The following is a 23,867-nucleotide window of genomic DNA, read 5'->3' as shown; positions in this document are numbered from 1 at the left end:
GCCTCGGCACGGCACGGCACAGCGCGGATAGGGTGACCACCCGTCCCGCGTAGCGCGTGCGCGCACAGCGTTTGAAGCCCAATTCATGCGTCCCGCAAATTGAGACCGTGTCACGCATAATCTATATGCTTGCTCAAAAAAAAAAGTTGGTCGCTCTATATCCTCGAGCCCCAGGCAGCCAAACGAACATTACTTGACATTTCAGCACGCTACTGTTGCCACACCCACCCCTTAGTTGAACGGCTGACTAGGTTGTTGTCAACTTTTTCGTTGTTGTCATGACAGCGCGCGCACGCGCATACCAGACACAGTGGGAAGCAACTTTAAGATGCGCGCGCTTTCCAATTAGAAAAATGGAGAAAGAAGGTGTTTCTCAATGTCAAGGATTGTCGCTACTCGATCCGTACCGGTAACACGATCTGTACTGCGCATGTGCGAGAACGAAGTTTTTCTGCCACTTCCTGTCATCGTGAATGTTTTTACGACAACGTCAGTCACTACTCGATCCGTACTTTACTGTCACGATTTGTACTGTACTGTCCTGCATGTGCGAAATAAACATGGATTCTTTTGCATTTTATGTGAAAGTTCAACAATTTCTCTTAAAAGGAGAAATGCCTGACAATCACGAAGAGCGTCGGAAAGTGAGACGGTCGTCTGCGAATTTTATCATCAAAGGTAACTATGACAAGGCAAGACTTATCCAGGATTTGGCCTTAGTTCAGTTGTGTTGTGTAACAATATATCGTGCCACAATATATCGTAATACAAAAATGCAACAATACGTATCGTGGATAGTGAATATGTATCGTGGATAGTTCACCCAAAATAAAAATTACTGTGTGAGGAAAAAATTTGATGTTTTCAGAGTTTTTGTGTAAGTACTACATTAAACTACTATATATAATGTTGATTATAATGTATAATAATGCAATGGGGAATATTTGTGGGTCCTGATAATGCCAAACGCCTTATGTTACCAGAATGTTAAAAATATTCGTCTAAAATAATTCAGTATTTTCAGCTTCAGAATCATGAATATTTGTATTCTGGTGGCACAATTGTCCTTGGGTTACAAGCAAGTCCAAGCCTATTCATTTAAACCCACAATGTAATATCAAAGTTAGCATTTTAATCAACAGTGCATTTTGTGTTAACCTTTTATAATATTTCTTGGGAGTATCGCAATAATATCGTATCGTGAGTTCAGTATCGTGATATGTATCGAATCGTGAAATGAGGGTATCGTTACACCCAGCTTTTATAAACATGCCTTAGAAAAATAAACATTACTGGTGTGTATCTTGAGACAAAAAATGGCACTGACATATTTTAAGATGTATCAGTCACGGTGTTGCTTTCAGTTAAAACAGCTCAAATATGCATTTTACTCTCTGGGCCTTGTCTGTGTGAAACCGGGGGTATAAGAACCGGAAGATTGTATAATGAAAAATAGAAGAGAACTGACTGACTGGTACAACCTCATGTGCTAAATGGACAAAATTGTTTAAAATATCAAGTTATTTTAACTGTACTTGTTCAGCTCCCTTATCTGGGTATTAATATGTGACTTTAATGTAGTTAAACCTGTCAGATATCAGATAGTAATATGATATTTTTCTATTTACTTTGAACTTCAACTCTTTCAGACGTTTTCTTTTTTCCTTTTAAAACAGACGACAGACTCTTCTACATCGGCCCCAGTATGCAGTATATGCGGCTAGTTGTCCTGTCAGAGGAAAAGAAGAGATCTGTTCTCACAGAGTGCCACAATAACCCTGGGACTGGCAATCAAAGTGGTGTCAGAGGCACTCAAAACCGGGTTATTGCTGGCTACTATTGGTCTACAATTATCCGGGATGTGAAAGAATGGGTAATTTTACATACTTAATGGGTATCTTATATCTATTCTTAAGAATGTGTCTACTTTTGCCACCTTTGATTGTTAGATACCTCCTTGATTTAAAAGTTATATTTGAAGTGGATCAAAAAGGTTAATCAAAGTTGTCCTAAGACAAGAACGGGTATTGTTCAAACGTCATATATAACTTTAATGAAAGGTCTTTATCCACTTAAAATGTTGACTACTGTATTATCACCTGCAGTAGCATATGGACTAAACCTATTAAAGCCACAGATGCCATGTCACTTAATGTTAATACCGCCATCTCATCAACTGGATATTTTTCTGGGTCCTGGAGGAATTTCCTGATGCAAAGGATGACTTTTTGTTTTTATTCCAGTGTCTAGATGACATGGAAACATTTTTATCATCCTGTGCTGATGAACAAGGCCTGAAGGTCAATGCCATGTTTGTTTGTTCATGAGTGTGCAAGAGCATGTGTGAGAGCGTGTAAGAGCGTGTGAGTGTGTGAGAGTGTAAGAGCGTGTGGGAGTGAGAGCGTGTAAGAGCGTGTGAGAGTGTAAGAGCATGTGGGAGTGAGAGCGTGTAAGAGCGTGGGAGTGAGAGCGTGTGAGTGTGTGAGAGTGTAAGAGCGTGTGAGAGTGTAAGAGCATGTGGGAGTGAGAGCGTGTAAGAGCGTGGGAGTGAGAGCGTGTGAGTGTGTGAGAGTGTAAGAGCGTGTGGGAGTGAGAGCGTGTAAGAGCGTGGGAGTGAGAGCGTGTGAGTGTGTGAGAGTGTAAGAGCGTGTGAGAGTGTAAGAGCATGTGGGAGTGAGAGCGTGTAAGAGCGTGTGAGTGTGTGAGAGTGTAAGAGCGTGTGAGAGTGTAAGAGCATGTGGGAGTGAGAGCGTGTAAGAGCGTGTGAGTGTGTGAGAGTGTAAGAGCGTGTGAGAGTGTAAGAGCATGTGGGAGTGAGAGCGTGTAAGAGCGTGGGAGTGTAAGAGCGTGTGGGAGTGAGAGCGTGTGAGTGTGTGAGAGTGTAAGAGCGAGTGTGTGAGAGCGAGTGAGAATGTGAGAACGAGTGTGAGAGAGCGTGTGTGAGTGTAAGAGTGAGCGTGCGAGAGCAGAGTGAGTGAGTGTGAGAGAGAGCGTGTGACAGTAAGAGTGTCTGTGTGAGGGAGGGATGGAGAGCGTGTGTATGTGTGAGATCGAGCGAGTGAGAACGTGTGATGGATTGAGGGAGGGAGAGAGTGTGTGTGTGTGAGTGTGTGAGAGCGAGCGAGCTAGAGCGTGTGTGTGTGTGAGAGCGAGCAAGTGAGAGCGTGTGTGTGTGTGTCAGGGAGGGAGGAGAGGGAGGAGGGAGGAGGAGAGATGGAGGAGAGGGAGGAGGAGAGATGGAGGAGAGGGAGGGGGAGGAGAGATGGAGAGATGGAGGAGAGGGAGGGGGTGGAGAGATGGATGGAGGGAGGGGGGAGGAGAGATGGAGGGAGGGATGAGGGAGAGATGGAGGGAGGGATGAGGGAGAGATGGAGGGAGGGATGAGGGAGAGAGGGAGGGAGGAGAGAGGGAGGGAGGAGGGATGGAGGAGGGAGGGAGGAGAGAGGGAGAGAGGGAGGAGGGAGGGATGGAGGAGGAAGGAAGAAGGAAGGGATGGATGGATATAGATGGAGGGGTAGATGGATGGAGGGAGAGATAGATGGATAGATAGATAGATAGATAGAGGGAGGGAGGAGAGAGGGAGAGAGAGAGGGAGAGAGAGAGGGAGGGAGGGATGGAGGAGGAAGGAAGAAGGGAGGGATGGATGGATATAGATGGAGGGGTAGATGGATGGAGGGAGAGATAGATGGAGAGGTAGATAGATGGAGGGAGAGATAGATGGAGGGGGTAGATGGATGGAGGGAGAGATAGATAGATGGAGGGATAGATAGATGGAGGGAGAGATAGATGGATGGAGGGATGGATGATAGATGGATGGAGGTAGGTATGGATGAATTAATTTATTAATAAATAAATAAATAATTTTATCCTGTGTGTTTCTGTGTTTTCTTGAGTGCAGACATTTGTTAAAGTATGCTGAAATAAGTAGAACAAACCTTTACCAAATGAAATATTACATGTAGTAATATTGTAAATATTACAATATATTACAATATTACTTCTGCAGAGGAGGCTGATCGCACACTACAACCGTCATAATGCCCACACTTAATGCACATCTGTATTTCCCATACACAAACTATTTAATTCTCCATTTAATTAATTGAATCAATTTAATGTAACCTTGATATATATATATATATATATATATATAATCACTAGTAAATAACTATTTACGATACGGATCGTTTTTGTTTTGTTTTTTTGATGTAAAATGTACAACAATAACTGGCTTATACAGAATTGACAAAAATATGAGTGTTAACAGGAAACGGAGCTCGTAGAATAACACACAATTTTAGGGAGAAGAAAACTAAATAAAGTTAAAATAAAATAAATAAACAAACAATAAATAACATGACAAAGGATAAATAAAAGAAATAAAAGTCAATTGGGGGCTTCAGTTACGATACGGATCGTGTAGTGTCGAACAACAACTGCCGTAAATGGTTTCGACATCAGACAGGAAGGAGACGCGTTCTCGCACATGCGCAGTACAGATCGTGTTTCCGGTACGGATCGAGTAGCGACAAGGATACTTCCTTGGCAGGACTCATGGGCAGGACTGGTCCTTCCAAGTCACTTCCTTCAGAGGCTAGGCGAGGCTCCTCTTTAGCATTCGGAAAACACGTAAATGGAACAGGCTAGCAAGTGCACGTCAGTGCGTCATTACGTCAGTGAAAATGAAAAACAGAGCGTTGCTATGGACGCAGTTCTGTTCACTCAGGCAATATAATCGTTTTTAAATCAATAAACTCCTTTTTAATCATATTGATTATTTGACTGTCAAGTGTGTTTAAACAGTGTGGGTCAATTTGACTCATAACATAATGGATGTAATTATTTTGTAAAACAAATGTTTGGTAACGTAAATATATTTACATTTGAAAGCATATTGACCCGTTAATGCTCCGACTCCGTTAACGTCCAACATTTTGAATTTTTTGAACAAGATAGCAAAGCTGCGCGCATAGGATTGTGGGTGATTTGAGAGCGCGAAGAGCGCGAAGGCTACACATATGCATCCTTTCCTGTATATGGGATATTTTTCGAACGAAGGACTCAGTCCTTGGTGGAAATTCCGAGGATCCTCGACATTGGAACAGTCCTTTGACGGATGTCGATGACGTAGCATCCTCGAAATTCTGGCTTCCCAGGATCCTTCCTTGACATTGAGAAACGCCTAGAGACTGAGTCTGAGAAGGTGTGGGTACAAGAAAGACTGGGAAAATGAATATTTGTGGCTGAAAGGTGTTGAGGGGGATACCGAGAGGGCTTTTTGTGACCTTTGCAAAACGTCCTTCTCAATCGGACATGGAGGGGAATACGATGTCAATATTTTTTTTTGAATACTTTTTTTTTTTTTTACTGTTCCTGTGGTGTTGAGCAACTACAATTCCTGTTAATCCTATAATTTTATATTATAATTTATTTAAAGTGAATAAATTGTAATGAAAAATAAATAAAATTAAATAGTAAATCGTAAGTGGAAGTGCATCTGTCAATTCATTGAATGTTCAAAATATTATGAATCTTTATTTAGAAAAAAATACACATTGGTTGGCCTATTCATGAGCATACATGAGCAATTACACATGTTTAGGGGAATAGGGCATTATTAATATCATGTAAGGTGGTATGTGCTTAGGTAAACCAGTGAGTCTGCCCGTGGGGTGGGGGCACCGCCGCGCCAGGCAGTGTCCCACATTGTCCCTCAGAAACATACCCCTTGTCCCCCCTTGGGCTTATTAGCAGGTGGTCACCCTAAGCGCGGATGAATCCAATGTTTTGAGGAGAATGTGCGGCTGTCAGTCACCGTGCCGGTGTGGAGACTGTCATTCGGAATCACAGATTCTACTTTTTGGAAGTATGACCAACATGTAAGTAAGTAACATCCACTTTTGTTCTGACCAACTAAGGGGAAAAAAGCATTGCAGTAAATCGCACTGATTAAATCTAACGATCGCTTATCATATCACATCAAACCGTGCAAATTATACTTTGTTCTCAAATTGTTAATGTTAAGAACATCAGCATTGCGTGACTACATTTAATGCCCTTCCGATATTATCCTTGTTTTCGCATGGGCCCGGTTGCAGTCTCTCTTTTTTTCTGTAGCCACTCCGAAGTCCGAACGAAGTCTTTTGCATTTTACAACAGGTGGATCTCCAGTTGTCACTGGTGATTGTCGTTTGAACCTTTCTGGATCCGCCATCAAATTAATAAGTTTAATTATATCAAGTGCTGTGAGAAAAGGCAATAAATCTCCACCTCCAACATCCTCACACGCAATATAGCCTACTAGCCGAGACACCTTCTTTATGTCTACAGATGTGACGTAATGACGCAAAGACATGCTCGAATTTCCCGCGGAAATCCACCAGTACCACTGGAATTAAAAACATTATTATAAGCCTACCGTTTAGAATCGAGCTAAGGCAAGCAGATCGTTTTGAACACTGGCTGGTTATGTACTTGCTCAAAAATTTATTTTGGATCATTTTTAACCCAAAAAAGTTACGGAATGCAGCTTTAATTCTGTTGTTGATCAATATGCATGCAATGTTTAGACAATATAAAGGTAAGTGTGATGATGATTTTAATATTTCAATAAATCCACTTTTGTTTTACTCTATATGAGTCCATTTTCATGATAATGTTTTGAACAAGAGTACTGATGTAGAATGAAGTAGCTTTAGAAAACACTATGTTGAGAAAAGGTAACCGTCAAAATACATTTTCAATGGCTTTTGAAACAGCAGCAGAAAACAAACCCATCTTCAGAAATGATTTGTTTCTCAGAGGCGAAGGCAGGCTTCAGAGAACTGATTTTTCTCGGTTCATGAAGCGGATGGAATTCAAATTAGCGCTTCTGCACTTCTGAACAAACTTAAAGAGGCGGTTTGTTACGGAGAACATCTCTCAGCTATGTCGGTGTTTTTTTTTCTTTTCTTTGGCTGTAAGACCTGTATTGTTTGAGTGATTATCTGTGAAAGGTCAGGTATTAAATAGACTCACTATGATCAGGCACCAGGCCCAGTCCGGGCCTCAAAAGCAGCAGCACTTTATTGCCCCCGGCCTGGATGAGCTCGATGGCCCGTGTGTGTGTAATGCCCTGCGTGGGTTCACCGTTGATCTCCACGATCTGATCTCCCACCTGTGAGGTCACACACACAGAGTGTTCTGTCATTTCAACAACCACCACAGATTTTCTTAGATGTAACAATATATAATATAATATAATATAATTGTATTATGTTGAAATAATAATTATAATAAAAAAAAGTTATATATATTGTTATATTTTGTTTTATATAAAATATACACTACCGTTTAAAAGTGTCAGTAAGATTTTTTTTAAAGAAATTTAAACTTTTATTACATACATTTAATTTTTTATTACATTTATTATAATGTTGTATTAAAAACATTTCTATTTCAAATAAATACGGTTGATCTGACCTTTTTATTCATCACAGAATCCTAAAGAAAAATACATCATGGTTTCCACAACTAACTGTTTTCAACATTGATTGTAATAATAAATGTTTCTTGAGCACCAAATCAGCATATTCAAATAATTTTTCAAAGGATCATGTGACACTGAAGACTGAAAATTCAGCTTGGACATCACAGGAATAAATTAAAATAAATTAAAAGAATAAGTTAATTTTAAAATGGATTACAATTGGAAACAATTATTTTAAATTGAAATAATATTTCACAATATTACAGTTTTTACTGTGGTGTAAAATAAATAAATATGATTTATTTATATGCATAAATAAATGCAACCTTAGTGAGTATCATATTCACAAACATTTAAAACGTTTAAATGACACCAAACTTTTGAACAGTAGTGTATTATTCTATTTGATATTCTATTTGTGCAATCACTGTAGGATTTGTCATGTATTAATCATCATCTGATATGGTTGTTAGAACTCACGTGTATCCTGCTATCTTTCAGTGCAGGACCGTCCTCAGCTAGTCTGAGGATGAAGAGGCCCATGTTATATTCCTTCCCTCCTCGCAGACTAAAGCCAAAACCTCTCTGTCCTCTCTCTAACTCCACGGGATAACAGCCCTGAAAAGCAATGTTTTGGCATATCAAAATAAGCAATCTAAATTTAACTTCAAGACTGTTACATACATTACATATAACTGCAGTGTAAAGTCACTAAACTATGCAAATATAATATCACACATTTCTTGCTTTCATCAAAAACATTCTGTTCTCTTCCACACCTGTCAGCGCTAATGAGAAATTACACTTGATTTGCATATCTCAGCTCAGTCTTTATCATTATATATGACTTATTTTGCAAACATTTCCTCCATTTCATTGCTCATAAAGTTACTGTAGCCTATAGTGAGAAAGCTTAAGGTGACAAATGCTTCCATCTCAAAGTTTTAAATGTAATTTAATCTTCATAAAACATGGGCTGCATAAAAATTAAGTGCTTACATCAGTTGCATTATAATCGTTAAACTCTATTACTGCGAGCCTAACAGGAATTATTACTCCGAGCACTGCAGCCGTCTCGTTTAAATCTCACCTGCTTTGGTCCTGAGGTGATGACAGTACCCGTCTCACCCCGTGGCAGGGATTTGTACTCCGCTCGGGCCATGGTGTCTTTCCTCTCCTCCGTCTCGATGCCATTCCTATATATGACACACGATTAAAGGCTGCTTTAGGCCATTACATGAACTGGTGAGCAAAATAAAAGCATCTCCGTTCATCCAGCATCATGTTATTCACAGCTAATAGAGTTTTTGTTCATGAGAATGTGCAGCCAAATTGTAATTCCTACAAAGAGGCTGAGGGTCTCTGTTCCAGACGTCAATGGTCTGCCGAGCTCATTACATTCTTTTGTCGGTCTTAAGTGTGGGTAAAAGCTTCAACAGTGGCTGCCCAATTTATCTGAGCCTTGACTGTGGAGCGAGTTCACAACAAGACTACTCAATTTTTTGCTGAAAAGAATGACCTGGACCATGTGCTTGGGCTTGAAATGAAAAGAGAGGTAGTGAGCATTCTTGACAGAAGAGAAATGGAAAGAGGTCATTGCAAATGGAAGGATGTAAATGGGGTGGGTAGGAACTTTAAAATCGAACTGTAGACTAAAAGGTTTGTGTGTTGACTGTAATGATTGTGTTATGAGTGAACTGTCCGTCGGGATGGAGCTTGTACCTGTCATCTCGGTTGGCAGGCTGCTGTCCCACGGCTCTGTGCTGAGAGGCTGGGCTCTGCTTGGCTGAACTAGTGCCTGACGGAGGTCCGCTGTGTTCTGAAAAATAAATAGGATTATCAGTGTGGCAGAAAAACACACATACACACACAACTCCATCCCAAGTTTCAGTTTCAAACTTCAAAGTCAAATGCTTCAACAACTTTCTGTTACAGAAAAAAATAAATATGCAATCTATAGTTTCCTTCTACTAGCTCACTGTTTTCAAAAAGAAATACATTTCCGCAAAAGCTCACCCTCCTCAGGCACGACGGTGAGGGCAACAGTGTTTCCAGCTTCTTTGATGAGCTGCACAATGTCATTGTGTGACAGCTCAACAATGGACTGGCCATTCACAGCAGAGATGCGGTCGCCCACTTTTAGCCGACCGCAGCGGTCTGTGGGACTGCCGTCTATGATGCGCCCAATCTTATGAGGGATAACTGGGGACGGAGGGATCAATGGTTATTTCATTTCTACATCTTAGACATACTGACAGACTACAAGTACAACAAGATCTGAGATGGTTATAAACCACTGAGAAGTGCTTTCAATAACTCCAGAAACAGCAGTCTGATTATGCTGTGTCACATGATCAGGAGAAATACTATGAATATAGAATAGAATATAGATATACTATGAAATGACCATGCCAGTGTGTATATATATATATATAATGCAATTTTTCAATGTTAAATACTTTCTCAAACTAAAGTAAAATATTTTTGTAATCACTACCATTTAAAAGTTTGGGGTCAGTACGATCTTTATTGCAAATAATCACTACTTTTATTCAGCAAGTGACAGGGCATTTAAAATGTTACAAAAGATTTCTAGTTCAAATAAATGCGGTTCTTTTGAACTTTCTATTCAAAGAATCCTGAAAAGAAATGTACCGCGATTTCCACAAAAATCGACCGTATTCAGCGTTGATAATAATAATAATAAAGAATGTCACTTGAGCAGCAAATCAGATCATATTAGAATGATTTCTGAAGGATCATGTGACACAGAAGACTGGAGTAATGATGCTGAAAATTCAGCTTTGACATCACAGAAAAAAAATCACATTTTAAAACATATTACAATAGAAAAGATTTATTTCAAATTGTACTAATATTTCACCCATCATTTTCAACCTTGCAGCATAATTTCATCCTACAAATGTTCACAGCGTTTTCCCTTATTCAGAGCTAATAGTAATAGCCATTAGATCTGAATAAGCTCTGGGTTTATTACTGTTATGCTTCATAGATAAGCTAGCTTTGATTTTATTACTGTAATTGCATTGTACAGCATATCACACCTTCAAGCGACTGGATGAAAGACATAATGTAGATTTCAGCCACATTTTCAACAATGTTATGAGTCTGTAGTTGCACATCTAAAGCTGACAGCAAAGAAGCAAAAGGCTCACGAAATGGGGTGGGGTGAGAAGGAGAGACTAATAGAGAACAGCTTCGAAAGTCATTTCTAACCTCCAGGCGGAGGCTTGTTTTTAGAGGTGAGGATGACAAATCCGAAGCCCTCGTTGTCCTTGCGCTGAAGAGTGACTTCGTAGGGCTGAGGGTGGCCGTGGCCGGACACCTCAATGTGGGGGGGTTTGGGTGAGCCGTTGACCAGCGCTGGAGCTTGTGGAGCCTGAGGTTGTCCTCCATCATCATCCTCTCTGTCTGCTCAAGCACATACAATATTCAGTGTTTAAATGTACAAAGATTTGATTTCAGACACATTTCAAGTAATTTTTGTATTGCTTTATTTAACAATAACATGTATAAATTTAGCCAACAATGATGTTGTACTAATCATTTTTACAGTTATATAAAGTAAATGGTTGCTGGTGAGTAATTCTCTTTTAAATACTCGCCAAAGCCAGATTAAGCTTTTCTAATGATAATTACTGGTGTTTGTCTTCAACCTCTTGAATTGTTTATAAAATGATTTTGGGTAATTTGATTAATTCTCTAAGGCTAAGCAACTAATAACATTGAACACTTAGTCCTGCTTAACACAATTTGTAATTTACATCCATTCTGCAAAACTGAGTTGATGCCATCTGGCCTCGATGATTTGTGAAGGAACTATAGGCACACACAAAAAAATGCTCAACATGAAGTAAAACAAACGAACAAAATCCCTGTGTGATTTAACAAACCTGAAAAAGAACATTTATGAAAGTGTTGGAAAAAACTGCCATGAGGCACAAAGCCAAATTTCATAATGACTTCATAATTGACGTTTTTTCCCCCCCAAATTACCCAGTGTGTGTTGTTCTTTTATGGTTACTCAGTGCTTCTGAGTATTGTTCTGTTTGCAGCACATAAAGAGTCCTCTGCTTTGACTGAAAACACTGGTCAATACATTTTGATTTTGTGGTTATTATTTTATAGCCCAACTCGGCCTTTCACTCAGAACTAATGGAGCGAAACGCTAATTCCTCACAGGGAGTGGATCGTGTTCCAGACATGAGTGCTGGGTATCACTGAAACCTCTGGAGGACGTCTACAACAGTCAGGAAATAAACGCAGGCATGCACTGATCATATAGGGGGGTACAAACCTGGATGGGTGAGCTTTCTGCGCACGGTCAACATAACCTGCCCGTTGCGGGCAGCGTTGGTCATGAGCTCCAGAACTTGTTTGTGAGATTTGCCTTTGACGGGAACGCCGTCAATACAGATGAGCTCATCTCCAGCCCGCAGACGCCCATCCTTCTCTGCGGCACCCAGAGGAACGATGGCACCAATGTACACCTAAAGAGAGATGGTGTGGTTAAAGGTCACATCATTTTCTGTTGTGACAATATGGTGACGAATCACTGTGAAGCATGTCAGTGCTCACTGGCTGTTCCGGTCCTTCTCCACCCAGCACTCTGAACCCGAATCCAGTCTCCTGGTTCCTCTTGATAAACACGTCCAGCTCTTTAGTGTTGGAGGCTGAAAAAAAAAAAAACAGCAAAATTAGCTGTCAGACATAAATATTGTGGTGTAAACAACAATTCTGTCTCACATGACCACAACCAGATCACAAATGTCAAGGTAGAACTCACGTTTGCTGTCCAGCATGGCTTTAGACTTGAGGTAGAGCTCAGATGGGTCCAGTTTTGGGGAGCTGGAGCGGATGGCATGTGGAGGGAAGGGGAGAGTCTGGGGCGCAGGCTCAGCCGGACTGGGAGTTTCAGTACTGACGGAGCTGGTGGAAATGTCCTGCTTCTGGGTAATGGGAATAGCTGAGGTGAGCTAAATGAACAGATGGACAAACATTACCCAAGCATTCATCAACGTTCCAGCACTTCAGTGAATAACACTCTTAAGTACTATCCTAAACCCTGGCATTTCTAATTAATATTATTGGGCTATTATGTAAAATGCTTCAAAGGATAAAAAAAAAACAGCCTATTTATTGAAAATGTGATGTATTGATCAGAATATCTGCACGATTATGTACCAAACAAGCCTGAATCTTCATTATTTGTCATGGAGTCACTCAAACGTGCCTTATGACTCACACGGTTTATATCCGTGTTGAATACAATGCTATACAAACAGCACTGAAATTAATAATCAACATTTGAGCCTGCGTGAGAAACACTTGTGAGAGAAGCCCACTAGGAAGCGCTCCTGAGGGGCCTGTTGACTCAGCAGAGATGTTCGCTGCAGAAACTGTTGTTTGCCTCGAAGTGATTCGCCATATCCTGCTCTTAAAATAACATTATAGCGTTTGGCACTTGCTCTGTGAATAATGTACGACCGCAAGGAACTCGCTTTGCTGAAAAACCGAGAACAAGGCCGATAAATAATTCATCCTGCTTCATCTTCATTTCATCAAAATTCCCCAGTGTGTCTGAATTAAATCCCCAAAATTGAGTAATTAAAAGACATTTAGCTGAACTTACAGGTTTCAGAGACTTCACGGGAGATGTCTGACCTGCAGGCACAAACAGATATAAAGAGGAAAATGAGAATGAGCAAGTACAGTTGGAAAAGAACGTTCCGAGACTAAATAATTAGTCAGGGCCGTTTATTGCTGGAAAAAACGCAATTCATCAGTTTATTTATTACATTTAATACCTTTAAATGTGGATTGTGTCATTTTTGTCTGTCACTGATCTGATAAACAGATAGTTTGTGTAAGAAACAGATAGATGTTGCTGTCGGGATGCTCAAACAAACAGAGCATGTTTTCAATAGAAATCAGCCTACAAATGGCTTACTTACTGCAAAAACTGTATACTAAGTATTTTAACATAAAACATTTTTTTGCACACTTTACCATTAATACCAAAATTAAGAGGTTTGCAAAATATTAATCATGTCCATGTGAACAACAAATCATACACTACGGTTCAAACATTTGGGGTTAGTGTGTGAAGGAAAATAATACTTTTATTCATCATTAAATTGATCAAAAGTGACAGTAAAGACATTTATAAATTAAAAAAGACTTCTATTTCAAATGCTGTTCTTTTGAAATTTCTGTTTATCAACAAATCCGGAACAAATCCTTAAGCAGCTTAATTGTTTTCAACATTGATAAGAAGAAATGTTTCTTGAGCAGTAAATCAGCATATTAGAATGATTTCTGAAGGATCATGTGACACTGACAAGACTGGAGTAATGATGCTGAAAATTCAGCTTTGCCATCATAGGTATAAATTACATTTTAAAAATATATTAAAATAGCATTAAAAAAAATCTTTCCGACCCCAAACTTTATAATGGCAGTGTAGAGGAATATATATAAAAAAATATTAACATCCAAAACTTTTTATTCCAGAAGCTGGATATCAATCTGGTTTATATACAATGGGAAAAAATAAATAAAAACAATAAATAAACGTTGGCCACTAAGGGGCAGTGTAATCCACATTGCATTTATGTATACTGGAAAAGTAAATTAGATGACATAATATACACAATGTGGGGTATGATGACCTGTGACAGGCATGTTTATGTACTGTATTGTGTGTGTGTGTGTGTGTGTGTGTGTGTGTGTGTGTGTGTGTGTGTGTGTGTGATATGATAAAGCCCTGTATGTTACCTTTCAATACTAACAAGGTATAGCAGTCTTTATTAAAAAACTGACAATGTAGTACATCCACACCAGCTATATGCAGTGCTTTGTGAAGATTTGAGCATATGACGGTGTTTGTATAAGTCAGAGAAGAAAAGCTTTCTTATGAATACGCTTGACCTTTTGTAGCCACAACCCGATAGCAGCACTGTGACAGCCGAATCTTGGAAGTGAGCAAATGAACACAGAACCTGATATTTTCACTCGGGCTCCAGACAAACCACAGACTAGATGCAATATAGATCTGTGTGTATAGTCGCCATGCGCCCGCTGCTGTGCATGCAAATACAGGCTTCAGTTCAATTAAAACGCTGTTGGGGGGTTTCTCTGCAAGTTCAGATGGTAGAACTGGTGTTAAACTGTTTTAATGAGATTCATCTACTGTATATAAACTATTGATAGAGTGTCCACAACTGGAGAAGCACAAACTGAAGTTGTAATCAGAGACTTTGTACACGAATGAAGAATAGTTAAAAATGACATCACTTTATCTCGATTACTTCACAAATGAACATTATTCACAACAGTAACCTGATGTACCAAGATGGTGCGATCTAGTATTTTCAGTGTCACGGTGCATAAGTGCGAACACTCTTTCCTTTAGGCTTTAACAGACTCATAATGATATATGATGTTCAGTCTCGCTAAAATGTGAAGATCTCTCACTCAAACACAACCGTCTGTCTGTTTCAGCTCTCACCCTACCTGCTATGTCTCTCGCCCTATTCTTCTTCACACATCTTCAGTTTACACTTTTTCTTAAACTTTGTCTCTCTGAGTTTATGGTTATCTAAGGGTACGTTTACACGAGAATAAAAACTTTGTGTTTTTCGTGTGCAGACGACAACGTTGTCAGACCAGTAGTTGGCGATGTTACTTTCTAAAGAAAAGCTACGTACCCATAGAATGAACATGTGATACACATGCATTGCAATGCGCATGATGTCACAAATTAAGTTTTTTGTATTTTACACAGAGAAGATAATCGTATCATTTTCAAAAACTTGCAGTTTGAAGCCCGTTTTTTAAAAGTTTGCATTTTCAGGTCCCCAAATTTTTGCATTGTCGTGTAAATTAACAGCCAAAATGCATAAAAAGTTTTAAGTTAAAAAATGTGTCCCCTAAAACAATGAAAATCCTTTTTGTTAATTGCAATAAAATATAAATATTATGCCCATTCCACACAAACTCTGCTGTGCAGGAGCAGCACGCGCTAAAGTGCTTTCACATATGATGCGTTTGCAGTGCGTAACTGATCCGCGGCCGTACCACAAACACATTTACTCTAGCCTGACTTCGTCATACTCATATTCTAGGCAGAATGTGAGTCTGATACTGCTCCATAGGACTTTGATTATGAGGCGTGTCTTAACCGAACTGAACTCTGCACTCAATTGGATAGACCTACAACCAATCAGAGCAACGCAGTAAGTGACATATGTTGAGCGATGCATAGTTGTCAACAGAGCTCAACTGCATGCACGCTGGAAGTAATGAGTAAAGTAATAATAAAGCACTCTATGAGTGTGACCAAAGGAGAAACCACAATGACCACAGGGTTTTCATTGCGTTCCATTTTCTTAGCGACCATCGGAGCCAGCTGATAAATTAAACTTTTGCTGAATCCCGTAGGAAGGACGGCAAACACATCTTTCCGATCGACAAATGCCTTGATTGCGGTTCTCTGTTCGTCTTTTAAAATTAATGCGCTGTCGATTTATTTTATAACAGACGCGATAGCGGAATCTAAACATCTCAATCCTCCAGCTGCAGTCATCTTTGTTGAAAAATTCAACCCAAGCGCTCTTTGGTGACGTGGGTGATTACGTAACCGCAGATAATCTGTCCATCATCGATTAAAGCCCGCCCTGGCAATTTGATTGGCTCGGCCTTCTGGGAGCCGAGCATAATTACTCCTCAACGGATCGAGTCCAGACCGAACTTCCCGACCAAAAAATGTTGTGGGCGGGGTTCGGGCTGGCACCCAGGCTACATTTACTCACTATTTTAATTTCAAATCCAGAAGTTATCAGCAACTTTTAAAAAACTTAAAAAAAAAAAGTTTTGTCAGCATTGCGATTCTCTTTGTACACATACAATAATAGACGTATTCACGTTTAAACAAAATGTAAACATCGTATTATTCAATGCATATTGCAATCTATATAGATTATTAAGTTCCTCAAGCAAGTGGTAAAATATTTAACCATGTACTTAAAAATCCCATACATTTTAAATTAAAACTTAAAATTGACAAAAATAGCAGATTCATACCTTTTCTTTTGCTTAGTTTAAATGCTTTATACAATAAATCTTGCATGTCACAAATAACTTGTTTTTCCACCTCCACGAATGAGACGAGTGTTGTTCATTATGTCGCCTTGTTGCAGTAAATTGTAGTTTTCCTTGCTTTACCCCAGTCTTAAAGTAGAAAGATGACTTTGAAAAATAGTAGTATTTAATTAAATGCATTTATGATGAAATTACTACATTGTCATGTCAATCTGTGTTCATTTTGACCACGAAACATGCGCTGTCACTTTAATTCAGCGCGTGCAGCACAGCAAAAATAGACTCGGCGCGGAAACGATCGCTGCACTGCTGTATACGCACCGCATCTGGAACAGATCGACGGACTGCAACCGTGTGCAGTATGAAAGCTCTTATCTGTTAACATGGGTACATCGCATACGCACTGCAAACGGAGTATGTGTGAAACGGGCGTTAGATGAAAAACTTGAATACAATTTTTTCAAAATTCTGCCATTGCACCTAATAGTTTTAACTTTTTTAAATGACTAAAATGTATTTTATTTCAGATTTTAAGTTTAGGATCCTCTATAATTTATATACTGTAACATTATTACTAAAACTTACCCAAAAATTAAAAATAATAATAATAAATTAAATATATTAATAAATACTACAATAGTATATAAACAATACTAAAATAACTATAAATGATGACATAACTAATAACTGATAAATGATGACAGAATATACATTTTTGGGTGAACTATCCCTTTAACTGTCACTAGGGCCAGATCTGGCATGCAATGGGGGTGTAGTCAATCATTGTTGGGTGTAATTGGTCACACTCTCTCCATCACTCACCTCCTCTGAGCACCAGCACGTTGACCTCGCTGCCCACGGGCAGGTCTTTGAGGATGTCCACCACCTGGGAGTGGGAGAGGGTCTGTACGTTCTGCCTGTTAATGTCCTTTATCACATCCCCCTTCAGCAGACCTCGGCACCACTGCGCGTCCAGAATCATCTTCACCTTCTGGCCCAGCGGACAGTCTGCGATAGCAAAGCCGAATCCACTCGGCCCCTTTACCAAAGGCACGCTGACCAGCTCGGGCTGCAGCAGGGTGCTCTCCCCCGCCTCTGGGTAGCGTCCATTGGGCATTGCTGCAGCTGCAGCTGGGTGTCTGCTGTCGGTGCTCATGTAATGGAGGTCCTGCAGGGAGGGGGTGCCTTCTGAATGGATGGGCTGCCCGTCCATCCCCGGCATGGCAGTCATTATGTCACCTGTGCCCTCTTCGCTGGAATTGGTGTCCTCTGGGAGTGGGTATCCACGGCACAAGACCATATCCACATACTGATTCACAGGAATGGACTGGAACATCTGCACCACATCTGCATGGGTCTTTCCTAGCACACATGCACCGTTTATGTCCACTATAACATCACCTACACAAGAGAGGAAGATGAAGCAGACGTCAGATCTGTTCCAAACCCTACCTAGACAGCATGATTAAGCACCAGAACTGCAATCCTGATGCAAAAGCTGTTCTAAACAGGATGGAGAAAAGTTTTTATGCCTTGTAAAATACATTGTTTTGGCCTACATGTAAGGCATCACATGACAAGCCCAGACAATTTGTTCCATGTAATTAAAATTCACTATTTACCCCAATATTTCTGTGTAATATGTGCTTTTAGTATTATTGATATTATACTATTATAGTATTTATTAACATTTTGAATTAGCTTTCATTTTTCATATTTTAACTTTAGGTTTACTTTGTTATATGCTTTTGTAATTTTTATCATTTCAAATTTTCATTTAAGTTTTCAAGTTCAAGATTTTCATGTTTTTCATCAATAATTTCATTAGAGCTTTATTTCAATGAATGTAGTTTTAGTTAACAATAACAATCCAGTTTTAGTGCTTATTCGAATATTTCGTTTTAGCTTATCAACATGCTAACACTAGATACATTTTTCTGTTCATTCCTAAAGCGTTCCTAAAGTGTTTCAAAGTGTGTATAAAATACATATTTTGGGATTTAGTCTAAGGTAGCATGAATGCAGCACTTCCAAAATGCATTGCACCAATTTTAGTGAATATATATATATATATATATATATATATATATATATAAAACAGAAAAAAGTACTGAAAAGTACCAACAAAAACTGTTCATAATAAGTTCTTATTAAAACACAATTTCACCCTATGTCTGTGCGTGCTATGCAATTTGCTTTAGCTTAGCAACATTAGACTCATGCACTCCATATGTGTGTGGGATGTGACCGTTAAAGTTGTCTATTTGTATTTAAGTCTATATTAGAGCCTTTTAAATCAGTCACAAATAAGATATAATTTTACCCAGCATAGTGACTTTGAAGGTAGCTGTAGACAACAGACAGCAACTCACTAGGATCTGGAACATGACTAGGGTGTAAATTTCAGCTCAAACTTCAGCACAAACAAATCCTGCCAGTGTGTTTAAACTGTTCATTTTGATTCCAGCAATGAGAGCTGTCTTGGCTCCTTCTGTTCTGTTCATGGGGGAATGTGTATGGAGTATGATACGCAGTGATAAAGAGGGCAGTGCCCACATAACCATTAGTCGAGCTAAAGTCAATGATCCGCTCAGTTGGTGCAGTCTATCTAATGGTAAGTGTGTCTATTGATCAATGCCGAGAACGTTGGGGGATTCCAGCATTCTTTTCTATTCCGGACCACTCAATGGCTTCCTTCCAGGCTCGCTTCACTTCTTTAAAGTGATTGTTCTACCCGAGTCATCCTGCTGCTTATACAGTAATATTGGCATGGAAAACACTGTCAAAGCACCACAAGCATCAATGTTTCTTTCAGATCACCAGGAACTCGCATTTAACTGGGCCAGGTCTACAACTAGCCATGATGGTAATAGTTTTAAGACCATGGTGAGTTTAGATGTTACGGTATGTTAACAAAAATGTAAATTATTTCTTACTGACCGGCCCGATGAATATTGCATATCTGTTAACTAATCAGTTTGGCTGACTTTTATTCAAATAATTGTTCTTTTGAACTTTCTATTCATTAAAGGGGTCATATAATGCCATTTTTGTACAAGCTAATATGATTCTTTAGGGTCTAAATTAAAAGTTTGTAATATACTTTAATTAAAAATTCTCATTAGTATTGTAAGAAAACACTCATTTTACCTGGTCAAAAACAGCTCTCTTTTCAGCACGCCGTTTAAGTGCATGTGTCTTTAAATGATAATGAGCTTTGCTCACCCCGCCCCTCTGTTCTGTGCGTACACCGTTTGTAACACAATAACCATAACGCGTTGTTCATTATAAACATGGGATTATGAATTATATTGAGAACATCATACATAGAAAACATGCCGTAATGTACCCTGAGTGTAAACAGCCGCATTCATCATGAAGCGTGCAGCAAGCGATTTGCAAAGATTAATATAAATATTAATATAAAGGTTAATAAAACGTTACACTCACTTCAGTTATTCTGGAGGTGCAGCAGGAACACGAATAGTTGGTACCGATCCTTTTTTCAGGAGCAGCTTTAAACTGACCCTCGTTTGTAAAGCAGTCTGGTGTGTGAAATGATTCGCGCAAACATGAAACCATTGACGTTGATCGTGGGGAATATTCCCTTCGAAAACAAACTCAGCCACTGCGTCTTCAGCGGTTCGGATTTAGGAACATCAAAATGACTGCTGTGTTCCTTATTACACCCAAGAACAGAACACCACAATCGCTTAGACGCCATTCTGCTCATAGACAGTGCTCCAGCGTATCAACAATGACCGGGCCGGTCCGCGCGGACTATGATTGACGTCACACGGTCGAACGGCTTGATTTGAGATGGGGGAAAACATATAAGAAGATTTAAAAAAAAACATTGGATGGATTTTTATCATTTTATTATGTTTGTGTACAGGCACTGCCAACACATTTCAGTACAATCAACTTGTAAAAGTGCATGCACCATTATATGACCCCTTTAAAGAATCCTGAAAAATAAATGTATCACCGTTTCCTCAAAAATATTAAGCAGCACAACGATTTTCAACATTGATAATCAGAAATGTTACTTGAGCAGCAAGATTATAATGGTTTCTGAAGGATCATGTGACACTGAATACTTGAGTAATGGCTGCAGAAAATGCAGCTTTACCATCACAGGAAAACATTGCATTTAAAAATATATTAAAATAGAAAGCAATTTGAAATTGTAATAATATTTCACAATATTACTGTAGAAGGCATGGCTTTGCATGGCGATTTGCAGGGAGGGTGGGATTGTATGCTTTTGATGCTAGCAGGCTAAAGTTAACATTTCCCAGATTGCACCTTTAAGGGCCAGATTTACTAACAGCTTGCGCAAACCCTCTTTTGGCGTTAAAAAAACTACTGTCAGGATTTACAAAAAACAGGCAGTGAAAAATAAGCTTTGAAAAGGCCTTATTTGCATATGCATTAGTAGGAGTTTATGGGAGGGGAGTATTTAAATGAATCTTACAAGGTGATTTACTACGGTTTGCGCTAGTCAATTTACTGGTATTTGCACCATTATTTACCGCCCAAAAAAGCATGCCTTAAACCAGACGCTAATTTGTGCTGCTATGGAATATGGAAATGATCCGGCTGCGCACGTGCAGAACTTTCCACTGCCATCAGCACTTTTTTGGAATTGCACTCTCATGCTAAATTCTCACCCTCATTACCCTGTTTAGTCAATCTGGCCCTAAATGAGTTGGGACCAGACTCTGGCAGAGCAAGACAAATACCAACATAAGTAAACAGTGAGAATCTACAATTAAAATATTTGTAATGGATTAATGTTTTGCCGGGTCAGAGAGAGGCTCATAAACCGCCCTCTATGGCTTTTTTGATAGCCTTGACAAAATGTACGAATTTGCATAAAGAAATTGGATGCAGATGAATTTACCCCTCAGCAAGCCTCTTTGAACCAGATGAAGCATGTTTATTGCGCCACACTCAAACCCAGAATTAAATGTATATCTCGGTTAAACTGTTTTACAATTCTGTGTACAGATTGATGTCTCCAGAGAGCCAGTATACTGGCAGTTGTTTCCTCACATTGTAATGGAGGGTAGTGAGTGTTGGTGTAAGCGCTGCAATTATCGCCAAACGCGACTCTGCAGGAAAGCCAGTTCCCCTGATGCTCACCCACTGATTCTGATTTATTCTATCGCTATCTACGTAATCCCGCTGTGGGCACTTTCACAGGATTATTTACTTGGAATCAGGTAACCCAGCAAATGTGCCAAGAAATGGATGTGGCATCCGACAATGTGATTGAATGAGCCAGGGTGTTAATGTGTTTAACTATACTTAGATCCAATTAATTACCTGATGGCTTATCAATATTCATAAAATAAGCAACATGTTGCCTCAGAGCTAAATGAACAGGAGCCAAGCGGATTTACCCGAAGCGATTTTGTTATCGTGTGCGGCGGGTCCATCTCTCAGGACGTTTTTCACTTGAAGGAATTCATCTGGTCGGTCTCCACCGATGATGGTGAAACCGAAGCCGTGAGGACTCTTCTTCAGAGTTGTGCGCAGGATAGCACCCTGCAACTGAGATGGGTCCCGTGTGAATCCCCTCAAACCAGCTTCATCTAAAAAGACAGAGAGTGAGTATGTGAGACTAACAATTCAAAACTTGTTTACTGGGCAAGACAAGGTGTGTGAACTAGAGCAAGATGTTGGTAGAGAAATCTCAAATGTCTGTCAAAATGAATGAAGTTCCCTTTTAATCTAATCTGTTCCTGCAGTGTTTATTACGGCACAACTGAAACCATCAGGAAAAAAGGCTCAGAAAGAAACAGAGTACAGAGAGAACAGAGGGGAATATAACACAGAGAGAACTACAGAAAAAGAGGGAAGTCTGGATTCCATTAGTCATTCGTATTGAATAATGCAACAGAGAGAGAAATAGAGAGAGTAAAAGATACTTTACTAAATGAGTGAATGATAGTGGGATTGTTCTGTAAATATCCACATACACTTCAATTAATCATCGCAGTCCATTCATTACACTTTACCTCAATTACTCCTCACCATTTACCCTAAGAGCAGCTGGTTAAGAACTTTTCATTAATAAATCACTAATTCTATACTCAAACTACATTTGCCGATGTTTTCATCTGATAAAACGGTTTCTGATGAGCTGATAATGATTTCCTTCTTTTTTTATTAAACCAATCAGTGAGCACATGCAAATTGCACATTGCCAGCTGTATAAATGATATTGCTATAGCGAGGACATTTGAACTACTATAAATTAAAAAATATTATTACAATTTAAATGAACTGTTTTCTTATTTAATATGTTTTAAAATGTAATTTTTATTCCCGTGATGGCAAAGCTGAATTTTCAGCATCATTACTCCAGTCTTCAGTGTCACATGATCCTTCAGAAATCAATGTAATATGCTGATTTGGTGCTCTATAAACATTTCTTACTATTATCAATGTTGAAAACCGCTGTGCTGCTTAATATTTTTGTGGAAACCATGTTTTCAGGATGAATAGAAAGTTCAAATGAACAGCAATAATTTGAAATAGAAATGTTCTGACGCAATATAAAAGTCTTTACTGTCAATTTTGATCAAGTTAATTCATCCTTGCTAAATCGAAGTATTCATTTATTCAAAAAAACAACAACTTACTAACCCCAAACTTTTGATCGGTGGTATATAAAAGAATAACTTACAACAAAAACAACAACAAAAAGACTAGTCAAATATTGCACAATAGTTTAGGGTATCATTCTCTACTTCACCAATAATGATGCTTTCCAATTCTTATGGGGAATATTACACATTTCCAAATTCCATTCTATAATTATTGGATTTCACAAAAAAAACCCTGAGGACTGTGTAAATGATGTGTTGAAAGTATCCATTAAATAAAAGAGCCTGTTTCTTGCTGCTCAACAAGTTATGTGAAGCACAACAGCACTGAGCACTTACATCAGATAACCACACAGAGTTATGAAACAATATAGACTGAAACTAGCAATTTAATTATATAAAAATAATGTAGAGACTGAAAATGCAGTTGGTCCCTAAGTGTATTTTTATTTATTTTTGATCACATGGTTTGAGTGTCTGAACATAATTCCACTGGTAAGTTCCATAAGTTCACTGTGGTTCCATGTTGGTTTTCATTTTTGGGTGAACTATCCCTTTGAGATGGTGTTCAACACTGACTCTGAATCAGCTGTAAATGGCGGATTGTACACTAATTACTGTCATTTATAACACAGCGGTTTAATTTTTTTTATTGTCTC

The 23,867-nt window shown here is 39.1% G+C and overlaps 1 protein-coding gene across 3 annotated transcripts in view; it reads right to left on the bottom strand.

Annotated features, from left to right (window-relative positions):
* magi3a (membrane associated guanylate kinase, WW and PDZ domain containing 3a) overlaps positions 1-23,867 on the bottom strand; it is a 141,035-nt gene that overhangs the window by 4,373 nt on the left and 112,795 nt on the right. For all 3 annotated transcript variants that reach the window (XM_084428246.1, XM_084428248.1, XM_084428247.1), the window contains exons 9-20: positions 22,000-22,191; positions 17,414-17,992; positions 13,122-13,153; positions 12,276-12,465; positions 12,068-12,162; positions 11,787-11,979; positions 10,706-10,900; positions 9,485-9,670; positions 9,191-9,287; positions 8,559-8,664; positions 7,949-8,086; positions 7,018-7,156 (exon numbers count right to left, since the gene is read on the bottom strand). In XM_084428246.1, coding sequence (XP_084284372.1) covers positions 7,018-7,156; positions 7,949-8,086; positions 8,559-8,664; positions 9,191-9,287; positions 9,485-9,670; positions 10,706-10,900; positions 11,787-11,979; positions 12,068-12,162; positions 12,276-12,465; positions 13,122-13,153; positions 17,414-17,992; positions 22,000-22,191 — 2,142 coding nt within the window. The remainder of the gene's footprint in view (positions 1-7,017; positions 7,157-7,948; positions 8,087-8,558; positions 8,665-9,190; positions 9,288-9,484; positions 9,671-10,705; positions 10,901-11,786; positions 11,980-12,067; positions 12,163-12,275; positions 12,466-13,121; positions 13,154-17,413; positions 17,993-21,999; positions 22,192-23,867) is intronic.

Source organism: Rutilus rutilus, assembly GCF_951802725.1.
Source record: "Rutilus rutilus genome assembly, chromosome: 13".
NCBI lineage: Eukaryota > Metazoa > Chordata > Actinopteri > Cypriniformes > Leuciscidae > Rutilus > Rutilus rutilus.
Note: the sequence above shows the minus strand (reverse complement) of the source record. Positions and strands in the feature narration are given on the sequence as shown.